The 15778-nt window shown below is 40.6% G+C and overlaps 1 protein-coding gene across 3 annotated transcripts in view; it reads right to left on the minus strand.

The window, feature by feature from the left end:
• The window catches only part of HERC4 (HECT and RLD domain containing E3 ubiquitin protein ligase 4), a 50480-nt gene that overhangs the window by 24891 nt on the left and 9811 nt on the right, over positions 1 to 15778 (minus strand). For all 3 annotated transcript variants that reach the window (XR_010794126.1, XM_066621638.1, XM_066621639.1), the window contains exons 4-10: positions 13550 to 13709; positions 11927 to 12003; positions 10146 to 10367; positions 9304 to 9395; positions 6869 to 6999; positions 3956 to 4116; positions 2985 to 3061 (exon numbers count right to left, since the gene is read on the minus strand). Coding sequence is in view for 2 of the 3 variants with exons in the window: in XM_066621638.1 (XP_066477735.1) it covers positions 2985 to 3061; positions 3956 to 4116; positions 6869 to 6999; positions 9304 to 9395; positions 10146 to 10367; positions 11927 to 12003; positions 13550 to 13709 (920 nt within the window). In the remaining variant the exon portion in view is untranslated. The remainder of the gene's footprint in view (positions 1 to 2984; positions 3062 to 3955; positions 4117 to 6868; positions 7000 to 9303; positions 9396 to 10145; positions 10368 to 11926; positions 12004 to 13549; positions 13710 to 15778) is intronic.

Consider the following 15778-nt stretch of genomic DNA (forward strand, 5'->3'; position numbering starts at 1 on the left):
TGAGGAAACAGATCAGGGAGGTGACAAGGAGGGACAGGGTTGTAATCATGGAGGACTTCATTTATCCTCATATTACTGGGTCAATTTGTGTTCTGGTCACGATAAGGAAACCGGATTTCTTGATGTGCTAAATGACTGTGGCTTACAGCAGCTAGTCACGGAGCCCACCACAGGGCTGGTGACTCTGGATTTAATATTGTGCGGTACACAGGACCTGGTTAGAGATGTAAATGTTACTGAGCCATTGGGGAACAGTGATCATGCTGCGATCCGTTTTGACATGCACGTTGGGGGAAGAATACCAGGCTAACAAAAACCCTTGACTTCCGACGGGCGGACTTCCCTCAAATGAGGAGGCTGGTTAGAAGGAGGTTGAAAGGGAGGGTAAAAAGAGTCCAATCTCTCCAGAGTGCATGGAGGCTGCTTAAAACAACAGTAATAGAGGCCCAGCAGAGGTGCATACCGCAAAGAAAGAAGGGTTCCACTAAATCCAGGAGGGTGCCCGCATGGCTAACCAGCTGTAGAGAGGCTGTGAAGGGCAAGGAAGCTTCCTTCCATAAATGGAAGTCTTGCCCTAATGAGGAGAATAAAAAGGAACATAAACTTTGGCAAAAGAAATGTGAGAAGGTGATATGGGAGGCCAAGCGAGACTATGAGGAACACATGGCCAGCAACATTAAGGGGAATAATAAAAGCTTCTTCAAATATGTTAGAAGCAGGAAACCCGCCAGAGAAGCGGTTGGCCCACTGGATGGTGAGGGAGGGAAAGGGGAGATAAAAGGAGACTTAAAGATGGCAGAGAAATTAAATGAGTTCTTTGCATCTGTCTTCACGGCAGAAGACCTAGGGCAGATACCGCTGCCCGAACGGCCCCTCCTAACCGAGGAGTTAAGTCAGATAGAGGTTAAAAGAGAAGATGTTTCAGACCTCATTGATAAATTAAAGATCAATAAGTCACTGGGCCCTGATGGCATCCACCCAAGAGTTATTAAGGAATTGAAGAATGAAGTTGCAGATCTCTTGACTAAGGTATGCAACTTGTCCCTCAAAACGGCCATGGTGCCAGAAGATTGGAGGATAGCAAATGTCATGCCTATCTTTAAAAAGGGAAAGAGGGGGGACCCTGGAAACTATAGGCCGGTCAGCCTAACATCTATACCGGGTAAGATGGTGGAATGCCTCATCAAAGATAGGATCTCAAAACACATAGAGGAACAGGCCTTGCTGAGGGAGAATCAGCATGGCTTCTGTAAGGGTAAGTCTTGCCTCACAAACCTTATAGAATTCTTTGAAGGTCAACAGGCATGTAGATGTGGGAGAACCCGTGGACATTATATATCTGGACTTTCAGAAGGCGTTCGACACGGTCCCTCACCAAAGGCTGCTGAAAAAACTCCACAGTCAGGGAATTAGAGGACAGGTCCTCTCATGGATTGAGAACTGGTTGGAGGCCAGGAAGCAGAGAGTGGGTGTCAATGGGCAATTTTCACAATGGAGAGAGGTGAGAAGCGGTGTGCCCCAAGGATCTGTCCTGGGACTGGTGCTTTTCAACCTCTTCATAAATGACCTGGAGACAGGGTTGAACAGTGAGGTAGCTAAGTTTGCAGACGACACCAAACTTTTCCGAGTGGTGAAGACCAGAAGTGATTGTGAGGAGCTCCAGAAGGATCTCTCCAGGCTGGCAGAATGGGCAGCAAAATGGCAGATGCACTTCAACGTCAGTAAGTGTAAAGTCATGCACATTGGGGCAAAAAATCAAAACTTTAGATATAGGCTGATGGGTTCTGAGCTGTCTGTGACAGATCAGGAGAGAGATCTTGGGGTGGTGGTGGGCAGGTCGATGAAAGTGTCGACCCAATGTGCGGCGGCAGTGAAGAAGGCCAATTCTATGCTTGGGATCATTAGGAAGGGTATTGAGGACAAAATGGCTAATATTATAATGCCGTTGTACAAATCTATGGTAAGGCCACACCTGGAGTATTGTGTCTAGTTCTGGTCGCCGCATCTCAGAAAAGACATAGTGGAAATGGAAAAGGTGCAAAAGAGAGCGACTAAGATGATTACGGGGCTGGGGCACCTTCTTTATGAGGAAAGGCTATGGCGTTTGGGCCTCTTCAGCCTAGAAAAGAGACGCCTGAGGGGGGACATGATTGAGACATACAAAATTATGCAGGGGATGGACAGAGTGGATAGGGAGATGCTCTTTACACTCTCACATAATACCAGAACCAGGGGACATCCACTAAAATTGAGTGTTGGGCGGGTTAGAACAGACAAAAAGAAAATATTTCTTTACTCAGCGTGTGGTCGGTCTGTGGAACTCCTTGCCACAGGATGTGGTGCTGGCATCTAGCCTAGACGCCTTTAAAAGGGGATTGGACAAGTTTCTGGAGGAAAAATCCATTACGGGGTACAAGCCATGATGTGTATGCGCAACCTCCTGATTTTAGAAATGGTTATGTCAGAATGCCAGATGTAAGGGAGGGCACCAGGATGAGGTCTCTTGTTATCTGGTGTGCTCCCTGGGGCATTTGGTGGGCCGCTGTGAGATACAGGAAGCTGGACTAGATGGGCCTATGGCCTGATCCAGTGGGGCTGTTCTTATGTAGGGAGACTAACTGAATGTTAACAGGAACCATTTCCTGTTAACATACAGTTAGTCTCCTTCCTTTAGCATGCCGGCTCTTTAGTTCAGCAAGAATGTCACTTTGTTTAAGGAAGGGAGGAACACCAGCACTTCCAGTGCTACTAAATAAATACTAAGATATAATTGGTGGGGGGATGAGTGTGGGGGCTGCTATTTGAATAGCTTCCCTTGTATACATGGTTTCCATATCTGCACAGGGGAGGTGGAACTGAACCTACATGGACACGGCGGCTCACATGTAATAGACTTAAACAACTGGAAAGCACGGCAAGATTAGCTCTCAGCACCATACTGAACACAGAAGCCAATTATAGATTTCAATCATAAAACAAAATACCTGTGGAGAACAGTAATGTGAAAAGCTTTGGTCTCCACCAGAGAAAATCCTTTTCACACAATAATATTCTTCACCACCTATAATTAAGATATGGTTAATATCAAGATTATTATGTTTATAGTCTGCCCCTTCTTCCAAGGAACTCTGAACTGGTACATCTCTTTTCCCCCCTCCCATTTACTCCTGCAAAAATCTTGCGAGGTAATTTAGGCGGAATGTGACAGAGCAGGAAACATTCAACTCAAGAGTGTATCATGACTGAGTGGCAATTTGAACCCAAGTTGCCATGATCCTAATCCAAAACTCTAATTATAACACCATACTGATTTTTTACATTTAGAACAGCAGTTCCTAACCTTTAGGAGGCTGCAGAACAAAAATTGGCAACAATCATGCAAAATTATTTTTGCAAGGAGGTACAGAGGCAAAAATTGAAGTAACCATGGTCCCCGCCAAACCACCACTCCCCTGCACACAAAAAATATAATTAAGTTTGTAATAATTAGAGATTTATGAGAGATTTATTATTTTTAGAAAAGAGTTGCAGGTTGCTGCTTTATTTTGCTGTATGCAACTGTGAACAGTTCTTTCTCCATTCCCTCTGGTAGTCAATGGGTAAACACTTGCCCGGCAAGATCACTTTCTAAGTGATCAAAGGCAGTCTTTTTTCCTGATAGTTCCTCATGGACCATTTCGCAGGGACTCACAGACTACATGTTGGGAACCAGTGATTTAGAAAAATGATTCAGCATTCTCAATCAGCAGACCTTCAAAAAAAAACTAAAGTTCAAAAACAGCCTGAAAGAAGGTGCTTTGATTTATTGTGGTTAAGGTAAACAATTGTAAAATCTATAGCAAGAAGTTGGTGTACAGATACGCTACCAATGAATCCATTCTTTGATCTACAATCACAAATAGCCCTCATTCTGAACACGCCAACAACACTCTGAACACATATATGTTTTGGTTACCTGAACCTGGTGGGATCTGGCCATTATAAGGAAGCCAATTTCCTTTCACTGGGAAAGGGCTTTTCCTGTTACTGGTTGATCCTGTGCCTAATTGCCCATTACCTCCAAGTCCAAAAGAATAAATTCTCCCAGTTGAAGGAACAAAAGCAGATGTGTGCTGCCTAGGGCAAAAAGAGTTAATTTCAAAAAGTAAGAAAACTAAGAATGTAGCAGCCAACTACGAGTTATTCTAACTAAAAATATAAATACATTTGCCATTGTAAGCTCAGGTGGACCCAGATGTTCCTTATCCCCGAGACAATGAAATAGTAGCAGTTAACGGGCCCACCTCACCCCAGCACTGTCTGTTCTAGTGGCTGTCTGCTGGTGTTCTTTTTGCATCTTTTTAGATTGTGAGCCCTTCTGGGACAGGGAGCCATTTAGTTATTTGATTTTTCTCTGTAAACCGCTCTGTGAACTTTTAGTTGAAAAGCGGTATATAAATACTGTTAATAATTAATAATAATAACTGGAATGAGCAGCAGAACAGCAGAGGCTACTATTCCTATGATATAAGGATTGGTATGGCATCAATTAAAGTTTACAAGGAGCACGTTTCTAAAATGACTAGCTGTAATTTCTCTCCTCTGTTTTTCCTAGATTTACAATATGGAAAAACAACTTCACAAAAAAGGTTTAAGACAATTACAATATTCAGTTAGGACAGTATATGAACAGGGAGTTCTGTGACCTCTAAAAAGCTTAGTTCTTGCAATCCTGAGAGACAAAAGATTATAGTGACTATAGAATTGTCTTAGTGTCAATTCGATTAAACTATTCCTTGGGTTTTATAAACTACTGTGTTGTCAAAACTGTAGTGGCCTTTTCTCTACAATGGCACATCATCATGGCACTGCACTGAGATAAGGGGGTTTGAAAATGAGAGATGGCAGCTGCTACTGCAGCTGCTACATGTATCTGCTAAAGCTGTGTCCCGAAAAAGCCCTCTCCATCCTGAGCAGCACTTACTGTTCTGCCGTGTCACCACTTTTCTTTCAAGTTGGTCTGTGCATAGGGATTGTATCTATTGCCCAGCAGGCTATGCAGCAGGATGTCTGGGGAGGCGCAACTGCCCAGAGCGTCTCTGAGCACAGATCAGGTTGAAAGTGGCAATGTGGTGGAACGGTAAGTGCTGCTCATGTTAGGGGGGGGGGAGACTTTTTCAAAATTCCAGATTGGGCCCGTGGGACTGGGTTTGGAAAGTCCTGTGCTAAAGGAACACTTCAAGTGGCACTGTTTAGCCTTTCAGATGACAGTTTTATTCCATGCCAGTATTTTATTTACCACAACAAATACAAGTACTCAGTCTAATGAGGAAAGAAATCAGAGCCTTAACCTGAATAGCTATAGAGTACTTAAATGTTATACAGTACTAACATTCTTGAAAGATTTTTTTTAGCCTGCATGTCATGCATGCTTCTTGATCTGATCTTATGGCTCTCATAAGAAGCCTTCTCTGAATTCAGTATAAAAGCATAAAGGAACACAGACAAGCAAAAAGGTTATCATTTAGAGTGGACTGCTCTGTGTAGCACATTCTTGTTCAATATGACTCTAACCCTCCAAGTTTTCCTATCTGCTCTTCCTAATCTCTGTTTTATCAGCCAATGACCCTATTTTGAGCAGTACTCTTATGTCACAGTAAAAATGTTCAGAAAGCAATTAAACAGTCCTTTAATTAAATTAAATTAGACATTTAAAAGAAGCATGAAGTAGAAAGCTTTGAAACGGACAATATTAAATAAGCTATTTATTAAAGCCACTACAGAAACTCTTTGTATTTGTTTTGCTTTTGCCTTAGAGCAGGGGTGCCCAAACCCCGGCCCTGGGGCCACTTGCGGCCCTCAAGGCCTCTCAATGCAGCCCTCAGGGCACCCCTAGTCTCCAATGAGCCTCTGGCCCTCCAGAGATTTGTTGGAGCACACACTGGCCCAACGCAACTGCTCTCTGCATGAGGGAGACTGTTTGACCTCTCGCGTGAGCTGTGGAATGAGGGCTCCCTCCACTGCTTGTTGTTTCATGTCTGTGATGCAGTAGCAGCAGCAAAAGAAAGGTCAGCCTTGCTTTGTGCAAGGCCTTTTATAGGCCTTCAGCTATTGCAAGTCCTTCATTCATATAAGTTCATCTTTAATATTCATTTATGTAAACTTATGTAAATTTATTCAAATTTTTAATGTAAATTAATTCTTCCCCCCCCCGGCCCCCAACACAATGTCAGAGAGACCATGTGGCCCTCCTGCCAAAAACTTTGGACACCCCTGCCTTAGAGCAAGTATTTCTGAATCTAACTCACCTCATCTCCCTTAAAACTAGTCCAATACACTGTGCAAGAAAAAACTGCTCCAGAAACAGTTACTACCTGGAGTTGGGATACAACTATTCCACTCTGAAAGATTAAAACATCTTTAGGACCATGAGATGTGCTTAACTATATTGGACAACTGTCCACATAATAGCTGTTAATTAATAATTACATTTTAATTATAAATGAAAATCTGTGCTATAGTGCAACAATTATCTGTGGGGGAGAGAAGGGGACATAATCCAGACTTCCACACAAATGCACAAACCCCAAACAGCAAACAGTACCCCATATGGAGCTGCAAGGCCTGAATGCAAGGATCAAGTGTCAGCAGCAAAACATATAGCACACTTTTTTCTATACGGCTCCCAAACTAGCAAGAGATTCGCACAAAGAAGGCAGGTTTCATGTACAGATTGACTACAGTAGATCTGGCAAGTTACACTCATAATCTCCAAAGCACTATTCCATTACAACTACAAGATAAATTTAGATCTTGTCTGTTTCAAGTTGTTAAAAATTCAATAATGAAATATTTTCAAGTTGTAGGTCCATTCTGAGATAAACCTTACCTTCCACAGGCAATCTGTGTGACAATGCTCCCCATAAGTTCAAAAACTTTTCTTGGATTTATTTCGTGACCAGTAGAATTATGACCTAACTGCCCATAGCCTCCAGCTCCAAAGGTAAACACCCCACCTTCCTAAAAAAATATTTGTAGTTAGAAAGCAACTTTTAAAATAATTCCAGTACTTTATATGCACAAACAGCCACTTACAACTGGAGAGGACACCAAATAACTACCCTATATGTACAAAGGACATTGCTTTAAAAAAAAGCTGTCCATCACAAATAATAACACAAACTAAAACCCTAATGATGTGAAAACATGTGCCTCTACTGTGTGTTCAAACAATTTTTACTGTTATATTATTTCACAAGTTTTTAAAGCCCTGAACAAGTACAAATGAGAGTTTTAAAAAAACAACACCCCAAATGGAACACTTAGTCTTGTGGTAGAATGCATTCCCTATTCCCTTCTTTTCATCTTAACATTGCATCTGCATTGTGCACACCACACACAGGATGGCCTGGACTATCCCTTGAGCTTACACCAGCATGGCATTTATGTTACTGACCCTGAACTTAACATTTGGGTTAATGGGCCATGGTTGAATAGAACAGTTCTTGCCTAACATTTCACCTACTGCTTTGGTAGGCTCTCTCAAAGAATGAAGCTACAACAAGTACTGGATAGTTCGAAGAGCTACTTGTTATAGCTTCATCCTTTGAGAATGCCTACCAAAGCAATAGGTGAAATATTAGGCAAGAACTGTTTTATTTGTCCTCAGTGCATTAGCCCAAACATTGTTAATTCCAATGTCATGAATACCAGCTGTGAATGCCTTAGTATTTAGGTTACTGTTCTTTATCTTCTTAAAGTTAATTCTTTACATTCTAATTTGCAACAAATTAGATTAATGGTAGAAGTCATAAATAGCAGCATCCATGGAGAACAAAACACATGGTTATTGAATGTCAGCAAAGTTCTCAGATTTCAGTATGTCTGAATAGATACTCAAATTAAATTAGGACTACCTTTCTAAACTAGTAAGACTAGAGACATCTAGATAAGACTACTCACAGTGCCTTAGGGAACTTAATTATTACAGTTATATGATCAATTAAGGGGAAAAAATTGAACCAAGTTAACAAACTGAAAACCCAGAGATACCGTAAAATGCCATTTTCACATTCAAATTTAAGGATGCTTTCACAAAGTACAAATACATTTCTGAGTATCATCAAAATAAGAGTGCAGCTTTATCTCTAAAACCCCACAGATTTTAGAATATAAACCATATCTAAATTACAGAAGAGAGGAAACAGATAGTATTTAACACAAAATAAACATAAAATTACTTTTAAGGGACAGACACATTCAAATTAGGATGTATTTAGTAAGAGATACTTAAATAAGGTAAAATATGTCATAAATAAAAATTGTGCTGATACTAGTAGATGAGGACATCCATGGTTGAGACAGGCACTCACAGAATTACTAGGATTATGCTAGATGAGAAGGAATAATAGACTTATAAATAGAGGTGTTTGAAAATGGTGTTACTTAGCTTACTCAGAAGTAAGCCCAGTAAGACTTAGGGCCCAATCCTATCCAACTTTCCAGCCCTGGTATAGCTGTGCCAATGGGGTGTGTGCTGCATCCTGTGGTGGGAAGGTAGTTATGGAGGCCTCCACAGGGTAAAGGAACATTTGTTCCCTTACCTAGGGGCTGCATTGCAGCTCCACCAGTACTGGAAAGTTGGATAGGATTGGGCCCTTAGGCTGTGGTCCTATCTTACTCACCACACCTCTACTTAAAAAGCTCTGAAATAATACCAGCACATGCTCCTCTTTCCTATTCAGCAACTTAAGGCCAATTTACAAGTTACATTTCAGTCACTTGTTTTTTTCAGTTCATGTGTAGTTGTGAGCAGATGCGTGTAACACAACTTGGGGATTCACAATCATCTTTTTTTGTTAATACACAAGGAACTAAATTTAATGTGTGAATTGATCCTCAGATGAATGCTCACATGTGGGTGAGGGGAGGGAGAAGAGCTCACAGCCCAATGTTTGGAATTGGCAACTCATCACTTTTCAGGAAGGGCAAGGGTTTAAAAAAAGCAGACAACCAAAAAAACAGTGACAGAAAGGTCCTCCTCCTCTCTTCCTTGTAGATATAGGTAGAGGCTGACAGAAAGTTATTTTTCAACATTATGTTACAACTCAACTCTTGGACAACAGCCTTCATATTACAACTCCTAACCCCTTCACTACTGGAGATGTCAATCTGCATATGCAATGCTGTCAGGAGCCTCTACATCACTTACCCCCTTTGTCATGATCCATAGTGAAACTATATGCAGAAAAAAATAGTATATATGAACAAGAAAGTCACTGAACTAATTAGCATGTAAAATGCATTGTATTTTTAGCATTGTACCTTTGTAAGAGCTGCAGTGTGATCTTCTCCACAGGAGACATAAACAATTTTCTGAGATCTTAGTGACTTTAGAAGATTGGGAACATATCTATCTGAAAATTGTAATAATTCAGTAAATTTAACATGAATTTTGTAACAAATTACATAAAAAACCTTTTTTTTTTCTAAAAATCAACTACATGTCCCATTCCTTCTCTGCAGATAAAGAAACCATGGATATGGGGGAATGCTATCTAAGTAGCAGGCCCCCGAATACCCATTTTATTACCTTATTTTTTGTGTAGTTACGCTGAAAGTGTGGCTGTTTCTTGCTTTAAACTTGCATAAATAAAGCAATGCGGCATACAACTAGTCTGCATGATACACTAACAGGAAGTAGGAACTGTCCTGCTGATTACCGAATCAGCTGATACCGGATCCAAGGATTCGGGGGCCCACCTGTAATGAGCCTGTTTTTAAATACTATTTGCAATTAATTTTGTTGCTTAGAAATTAGAAAGTCACAAAATATAATGTTCAGAACAAGAAGTGTACAACAAACAGTAATACTGGAGCTATGCAGTTCAATCAATGTTTTGAAATTATCAATATTTTGTTCAATGAATTCATACATAGCATTACCAAACCATAATCCTCAACTGCATTATAGTGAGAGCCACAATTACTTTCAGAAACTTTGTGATTCAGTGGATCTCCCCATCCACCAATGTAAGTACCTTGAACATCAGTAGAGAAGAACATTATAATCCTTGATGAAAACAGTTTATTACAAAAAATATGGACAATTATTTGACCATAAACATTTAAGAAAGTAGTTCCTAATTTAAATTTCAAGTACTTACCATTTTCATCATTAAGTCCAAGTTGGCCAAATTTGTTGCGCCCCCACCCAAATACAGCTCCTGAAAGAGTCAATGCAAAACTATGTGCGCCGCCTGCTGCAATCTGTGCAAAAGGTATTCCCAGTAAAGATTTTATCAGCTGTGGGGAAGTCTGCTTTTTCAATTCATAACCTAAACCTAGCTGACCATGTTTGTTCTGTCCCCAGGAAAAAACTTCACTCCCTGTTGAGAAGGGGGGAAAAAAGCAAAAACACACATATTTCAGATGAGCAGTAATTTTTTAAAAAAACGTGTGATTCCAAGAATCTAATTATTCCATTATCTTTACACCACATAATTCAAGAAGCATGCCAGTAATCTCAGCAAAAAAAAGAAGAAGAAAAAAAGGTGTTTCTAAAATTAAGTGCATTTGCAACTTAAAAACACTGAGAGGTGTTCCAGTTAGGGCTTCCACCAGCAGGTGCTCACTCCACAGATAGTTAACTTCTGCTTCCTATAAACCTCGCTGTAGTTTGTTTTTTTCCCAAGCAATCAGGCTGTTAAGAAGCAGCCTGAAGGTCACTATAAGCTTGTAAGCCTATAGTAATCTAGTTAAGCAAGACAACTTTCACTTCGGTAAGTCCATACACAAGTTAATGGGCATGGGGGGGTAGATGTAGGCATCCCCTGTAGCCACGGTTCCTAGTATTTAGGGGGCCAGAAATCTATCCCCCACAGATACCAAGGCACTCCTGTACTGTCACAATGCCATCCATAATAGGGAAACCAACTTGCAGACTTATTCTAGCTCACAGGTTACCTCAACCCTATGCACACAGAGCACCTAGTTCAACATGAAGCCCAACATACTACAGAAAATTCAGAAAGTTTTTGATATAATTTTATGCTAGAATCACTTTGACACATTATATATATATATATATATATATATATATATATATATATATATATATATATAAGAGGGAGTACAAGAGATATAGCAGGGACATACTAAATAATACAGATATAACCTAATTATCCACGGAATTTTCATCCGCAGTTTTATCTCAACGAGATGAAAAGGGCCCTTTAAATTAATGGAAAAAAGTCGTTTAACAATAGTCTCCTTAGTGTGAGAGAGGGCAGCCAGCTGGCAATCCATCAATCATTCTCTCTCCAGGCACTTAGAACAGCTTCACTCCAAGGCAAGCGACCCCTCCCTCCCCCCTGAGCAACTAAAAGAAAGATACAGTAATCACTTTGCATTCTTTCTAAGTACTGTGCTCTGGGTGAAGGGAGGGTTCACTGGCTCAAGTGAAGCTTTTCTAAGCGCCTGTACTACGTATTCATTGCTTTCTTATTATACAGTTTGTTTTTCATGAATTATCTTAGATGTTATAAGTTGCCTTGAGAGCCTCCCTAGTGAAAAAGGCAAGACATAAATTTTAAATAAACGTATTCTGTACTTTTGAATAAACCAGTGACAATGGAACTAACATATAATAAGAGGCAATGTGGTAGAAGCCACAAAATGGGGGAGAAGAGGCAACAGCAATACAGGGCTAAAGGCACATGAGAAGGATACATCGTGTAACAAAGAATAAACCAGATAAATGCTCTTTTAATAGTTATTAGTTTCATAGCACAAACATTGCAGCTATTTAGCTTTATATAAAGTATTTTCTGCATTCTTGAAACTAAAATAAGATACATTTTACTTTATGACATGAAACCTTTCATATCAGCACTGCAGCATCTTAAAACACAGAAGAATGTAAAGATAGCCCAGAGAGACTGGTTACCTTTGGACAGTGCAAGTGAATGATAGAAGCCACAGGCAACTTGTACTATTTGGATATCTGACAAGCTTTTAATGTTTCTGCAGGAACAACAAGAAATGATTAGATGGACAGTTTTTGCACAAAACATTATAAAGCAAAAAAAATTTTTTGGAAAATTTTTGAAAATATATAGAAATTGTTAAAGAAAGCCAACATCATTTATCAAATTTTAAATGCAAGTGTTACTGTAATACCTTCTGATCTATTGCTTCTCAAAGCTTACACATCTTGCCTATAAAGCAAAGAAAGGCAAATTCTTTCCTGAAAAGCTAGTTGGGAAAGAAAGATGTTGGAAAGTAGAGTACCTGAGTCACCCAAAACATTTTAATTCTTAAGCTTAGATCCAAACACGCCACTGCTTGAGCAGAAGAAACATCTGCTTGCCTGGGGGAGTGGGATCTGCGCCTGATATTTGGCAACTGCTCCCTTCTACTGCAGTCCCCTGCACCACATACTATGCGACATGAGTGTCCCCGCACCTGTACTGAGCAGTGTTTGAAGGTGCAGGAAGCCCAATTCTATTAACAAAAAAATTCCACAAGAATCTAGAAATCCTTTATAGCGGCACAGAGGAGTCTTTAAGTTCAGTAGCACTTCTATCTTCCTTCTATTCCTCCATTCCAAGCTACCAACCATTTTTCTTCCACCAACTAAAAGTCCTAAATCCTCAAACCTCTTTTTAAATTGCCCTTTTAGAAGCCAGAAGGGATTTGGCAGAGGGAGCTGCTGAGAGCAAAAGGCACAGCACACATCAATGCAAACACATGCTATTACTTCTAGTGGTATGAAGTGCTATGTTTGGGCAGGCCCACATCTCTAACTTAGGCTGCAATTCTATACACGGGGGCCCTCATATCAGCAGATTCCGTATCCACAGATTCAATTATCCAAGGATCTGGTCCAGGCCCCCCACAGTGCACTGGTAAGTACATGCCAGTCCCTGCACCCCTGTCAGCGATGTGATCCTGGGGATCACGTTGCTGTCTTCCCCCACTGCCTTCCCTGCTCCCCTGCACATACTTACAGTGGTCCTTGAACTCCCTACAACTTTTGAGAACCACTGCTATACATTTGCTAAGAAGACCTATACATAAACATACATACATTTCACTGTGGGACCTACTCCCAAATACATATGTTTAGGATTGTAGCCTAAGAATTTACATAGCTCTTACAGCATCCTAGTAAGTTGGGCTATAATCCTATACCCCATTACCATGAAGTAAGTCAGAGTGAACAAAGTGGGACTTACTTCACAGTAAACATGTATAGGATTGCATTATGAAGCAAACTTTACAACTTCGACACTGGTGATTAGGGCTAAAAGAGGATGGCTTGTCTGTGAAGCTAGTTAACTGACAGCTAAAGTGACATTTGAACTAGGCCCAAGCCAGTTCCCAGTTCAAACTATTATTTATTACATTACAACAGCTCTCAAGAATCTACAGCTGAGGAATATTTTTTATTACCTTTAAAAATTCCAAAAGCATACAAATAGAGCAAGACATGCTTTTAACAAAAGTAAAAAGAAGAATCTTCTAAAGGATGCATATAAAGAAACCTCATGTCATGACTTTGTTTTACCTGGGCACTCTGATATATTCCTCGGTTCCTGGCAAGCCAAGCTGTCCATCTACAGCAAAACCCCAAGCATAGACTTGACCTTTGTCATTTAATGCTAATGTGTGTGCTTCTCCACATGAAACAGCAACAATGTTTTGAGCATCCAGGGCCCCAACCTGCTCTGTAATAAAAGAAAAAACGACATCATGTTTTACTGCTATTTTCTGATCATTTCCAGAATACTATTCACAAATGAAGTGAAAGTAAGCATTCCTACAAACTTACCAGAAAGACTTTAACTGAGGTCAGAGATAGTACCCCAAAAATCACAGTTCAGGGAACGTTATCACTATCAGTTACTACCTAGAGGGAATTTCTTCTGCAAGGTAAACAGCAGCTCAAGCATATAAGTGATTTTAATCAGGAAAGCAGACCAGGACAGAAAGGATTAAACCTCTCTCCCTCTCCAATTTGATTGGGGGAGGTGAGCAGGAGCACACCAGAGGTATTCATTTTTTTTAAAACCATGGGGACCTTAGTCAAATCAAATCAAATCAAAAACCTTTATTGGCATAAAGGAGACCTTAGTCAGATTTTCTGCATACCCAATTGCTCCACAAGTTAAAACACATAGAAAACAGAAAGAGAGAGAGAGAGAGAGAGAGACAGGCTACAAAATCTAGTTGTGGTTTTTCTTTTTTAGATGAGATTTCTTTTTTAACATGTTCACAACTAGTATGCCGTCAGCATCATAACAGTACAAACAAATAAAATACAAAGCACTTAATATCATCTTGAAACCTTCCTATGAAAAAAATGACCACTGTGCTCTTTTAATCCTGTCCCCAAATGAATGACATTCTTTATGAATGAAAAAAAAACTAAAAAAGAAAAGTCACAATTATAAACATTCCCAAACAGCTATACCGATCACCTCAACCTATTTGCAATTCTACATTAACACTAGATCATACACAATAGGATACTGCAGTAATGAAGTCAAAAGGAAACTGCACTACTCAGCTTCACATTACAGGCAGCCCTCAGTAGCTGTAGGTTTGAAAATTCGCAAGTTCCAAACATGCAGGGTGGGTCACCTGTTGCCCTCCAAATCCAACCAGAGCTGGGTTCCGGTCGCAGTGGCTTCACTAGGGTGCAGGATGCCAGCACATCACACACACACACCCCCCCCCATGCAGTGGGCAGGGCAACACCCCAGGTGGTGGGCATGGTGATGTACCATCACTCCGCCCCCACTGGTTTTTTGTCTGTACCTTTTGATAGAACAAAGATAGAACACATTCTGCATGAAATTACACATTGATTGATATATAACATGATGGTATTATTCCTCCAAACTGTGATTTTAGTCACTAATGTTTTATGCCAATAAAGGTTCTTGAACTCTCTCTCTCTCACTAATGGTGTCACACACACACACACACACACACCCACCCAGGGTAACAACTTACTAACACCTTATTGCAGCAGTTCTCAAACTTTTAGCACTGGGACCCACTTTTTAGAATGACAATCTGTCCAAGACCCACCAGAAGTGATATCATGGTGGAAGTGATATCATCAGGCAAATTAAAATAAATAAATATAATTAAAGTAAAACAATTAAATAAGCAGAAGCCAGCCCTGTTCCACCAAGTGAATTTCCTCTGTAGCCTGCCTGCAATAACAACGCCCCCCCCCCCAAAATCAGTAAGGTTTTCAGTGCCCAGTTCAATTTAAGAACTTCTGTTTAAACCAGATCACTGTCAGGATTCACCTGGTTTTGCAAGTCTCAAAAAAGTTCACCTTATCAGCTGAAGCCTCTGTTTTGATCCTTGTTAGCAGGGTGGGGGGAGGCTGCCTTCTGGAGCATTTGTTGAGCTCCAGTTCCATCAGATCAGGACCATTCTTGTGCTTTCGCATTCCCTTTGCCTGGCCTGACCACCAGCCAAGGCACGTTTGCTTACTCATGCGTAAACGCGACCATGCGCTTAGTTTCACTTTTCATAGGGCTCAATACATTTGTCTGCTTGGAAGGAGGAACTTCCTTCTCAGGTGTTTTTGGGGGCTGCATTCATTGGATCAGGACCATTCTGGTGTCGCTGGATTCCTCGCAGCCTGCCCCATCCGACAGACTAAGGCAAGTTCACCTACTCACGAGTAAACGCACGATATGACTCAGTTTCACTTTCCATAGGGCTCCTTGCATTTTTTGTTCTCTGGTTTTTGATCCTAACTTTTGATAGAAAG

The sequence above is a fragment of the Tiliqua scincoides genome, chromosome 3, assembly GCF_035046505.1.
Source record: "Tiliqua scincoides isolate rTilSci1 chromosome 3, rTilSci1.hap2, whole genome shotgun sequence".
Classification (NCBI taxonomy): Eukaryota; Metazoa; Chordata; class Lepidosauria; order Squamata; family Scincidae; genus Tiliqua; species Tiliqua scincoides.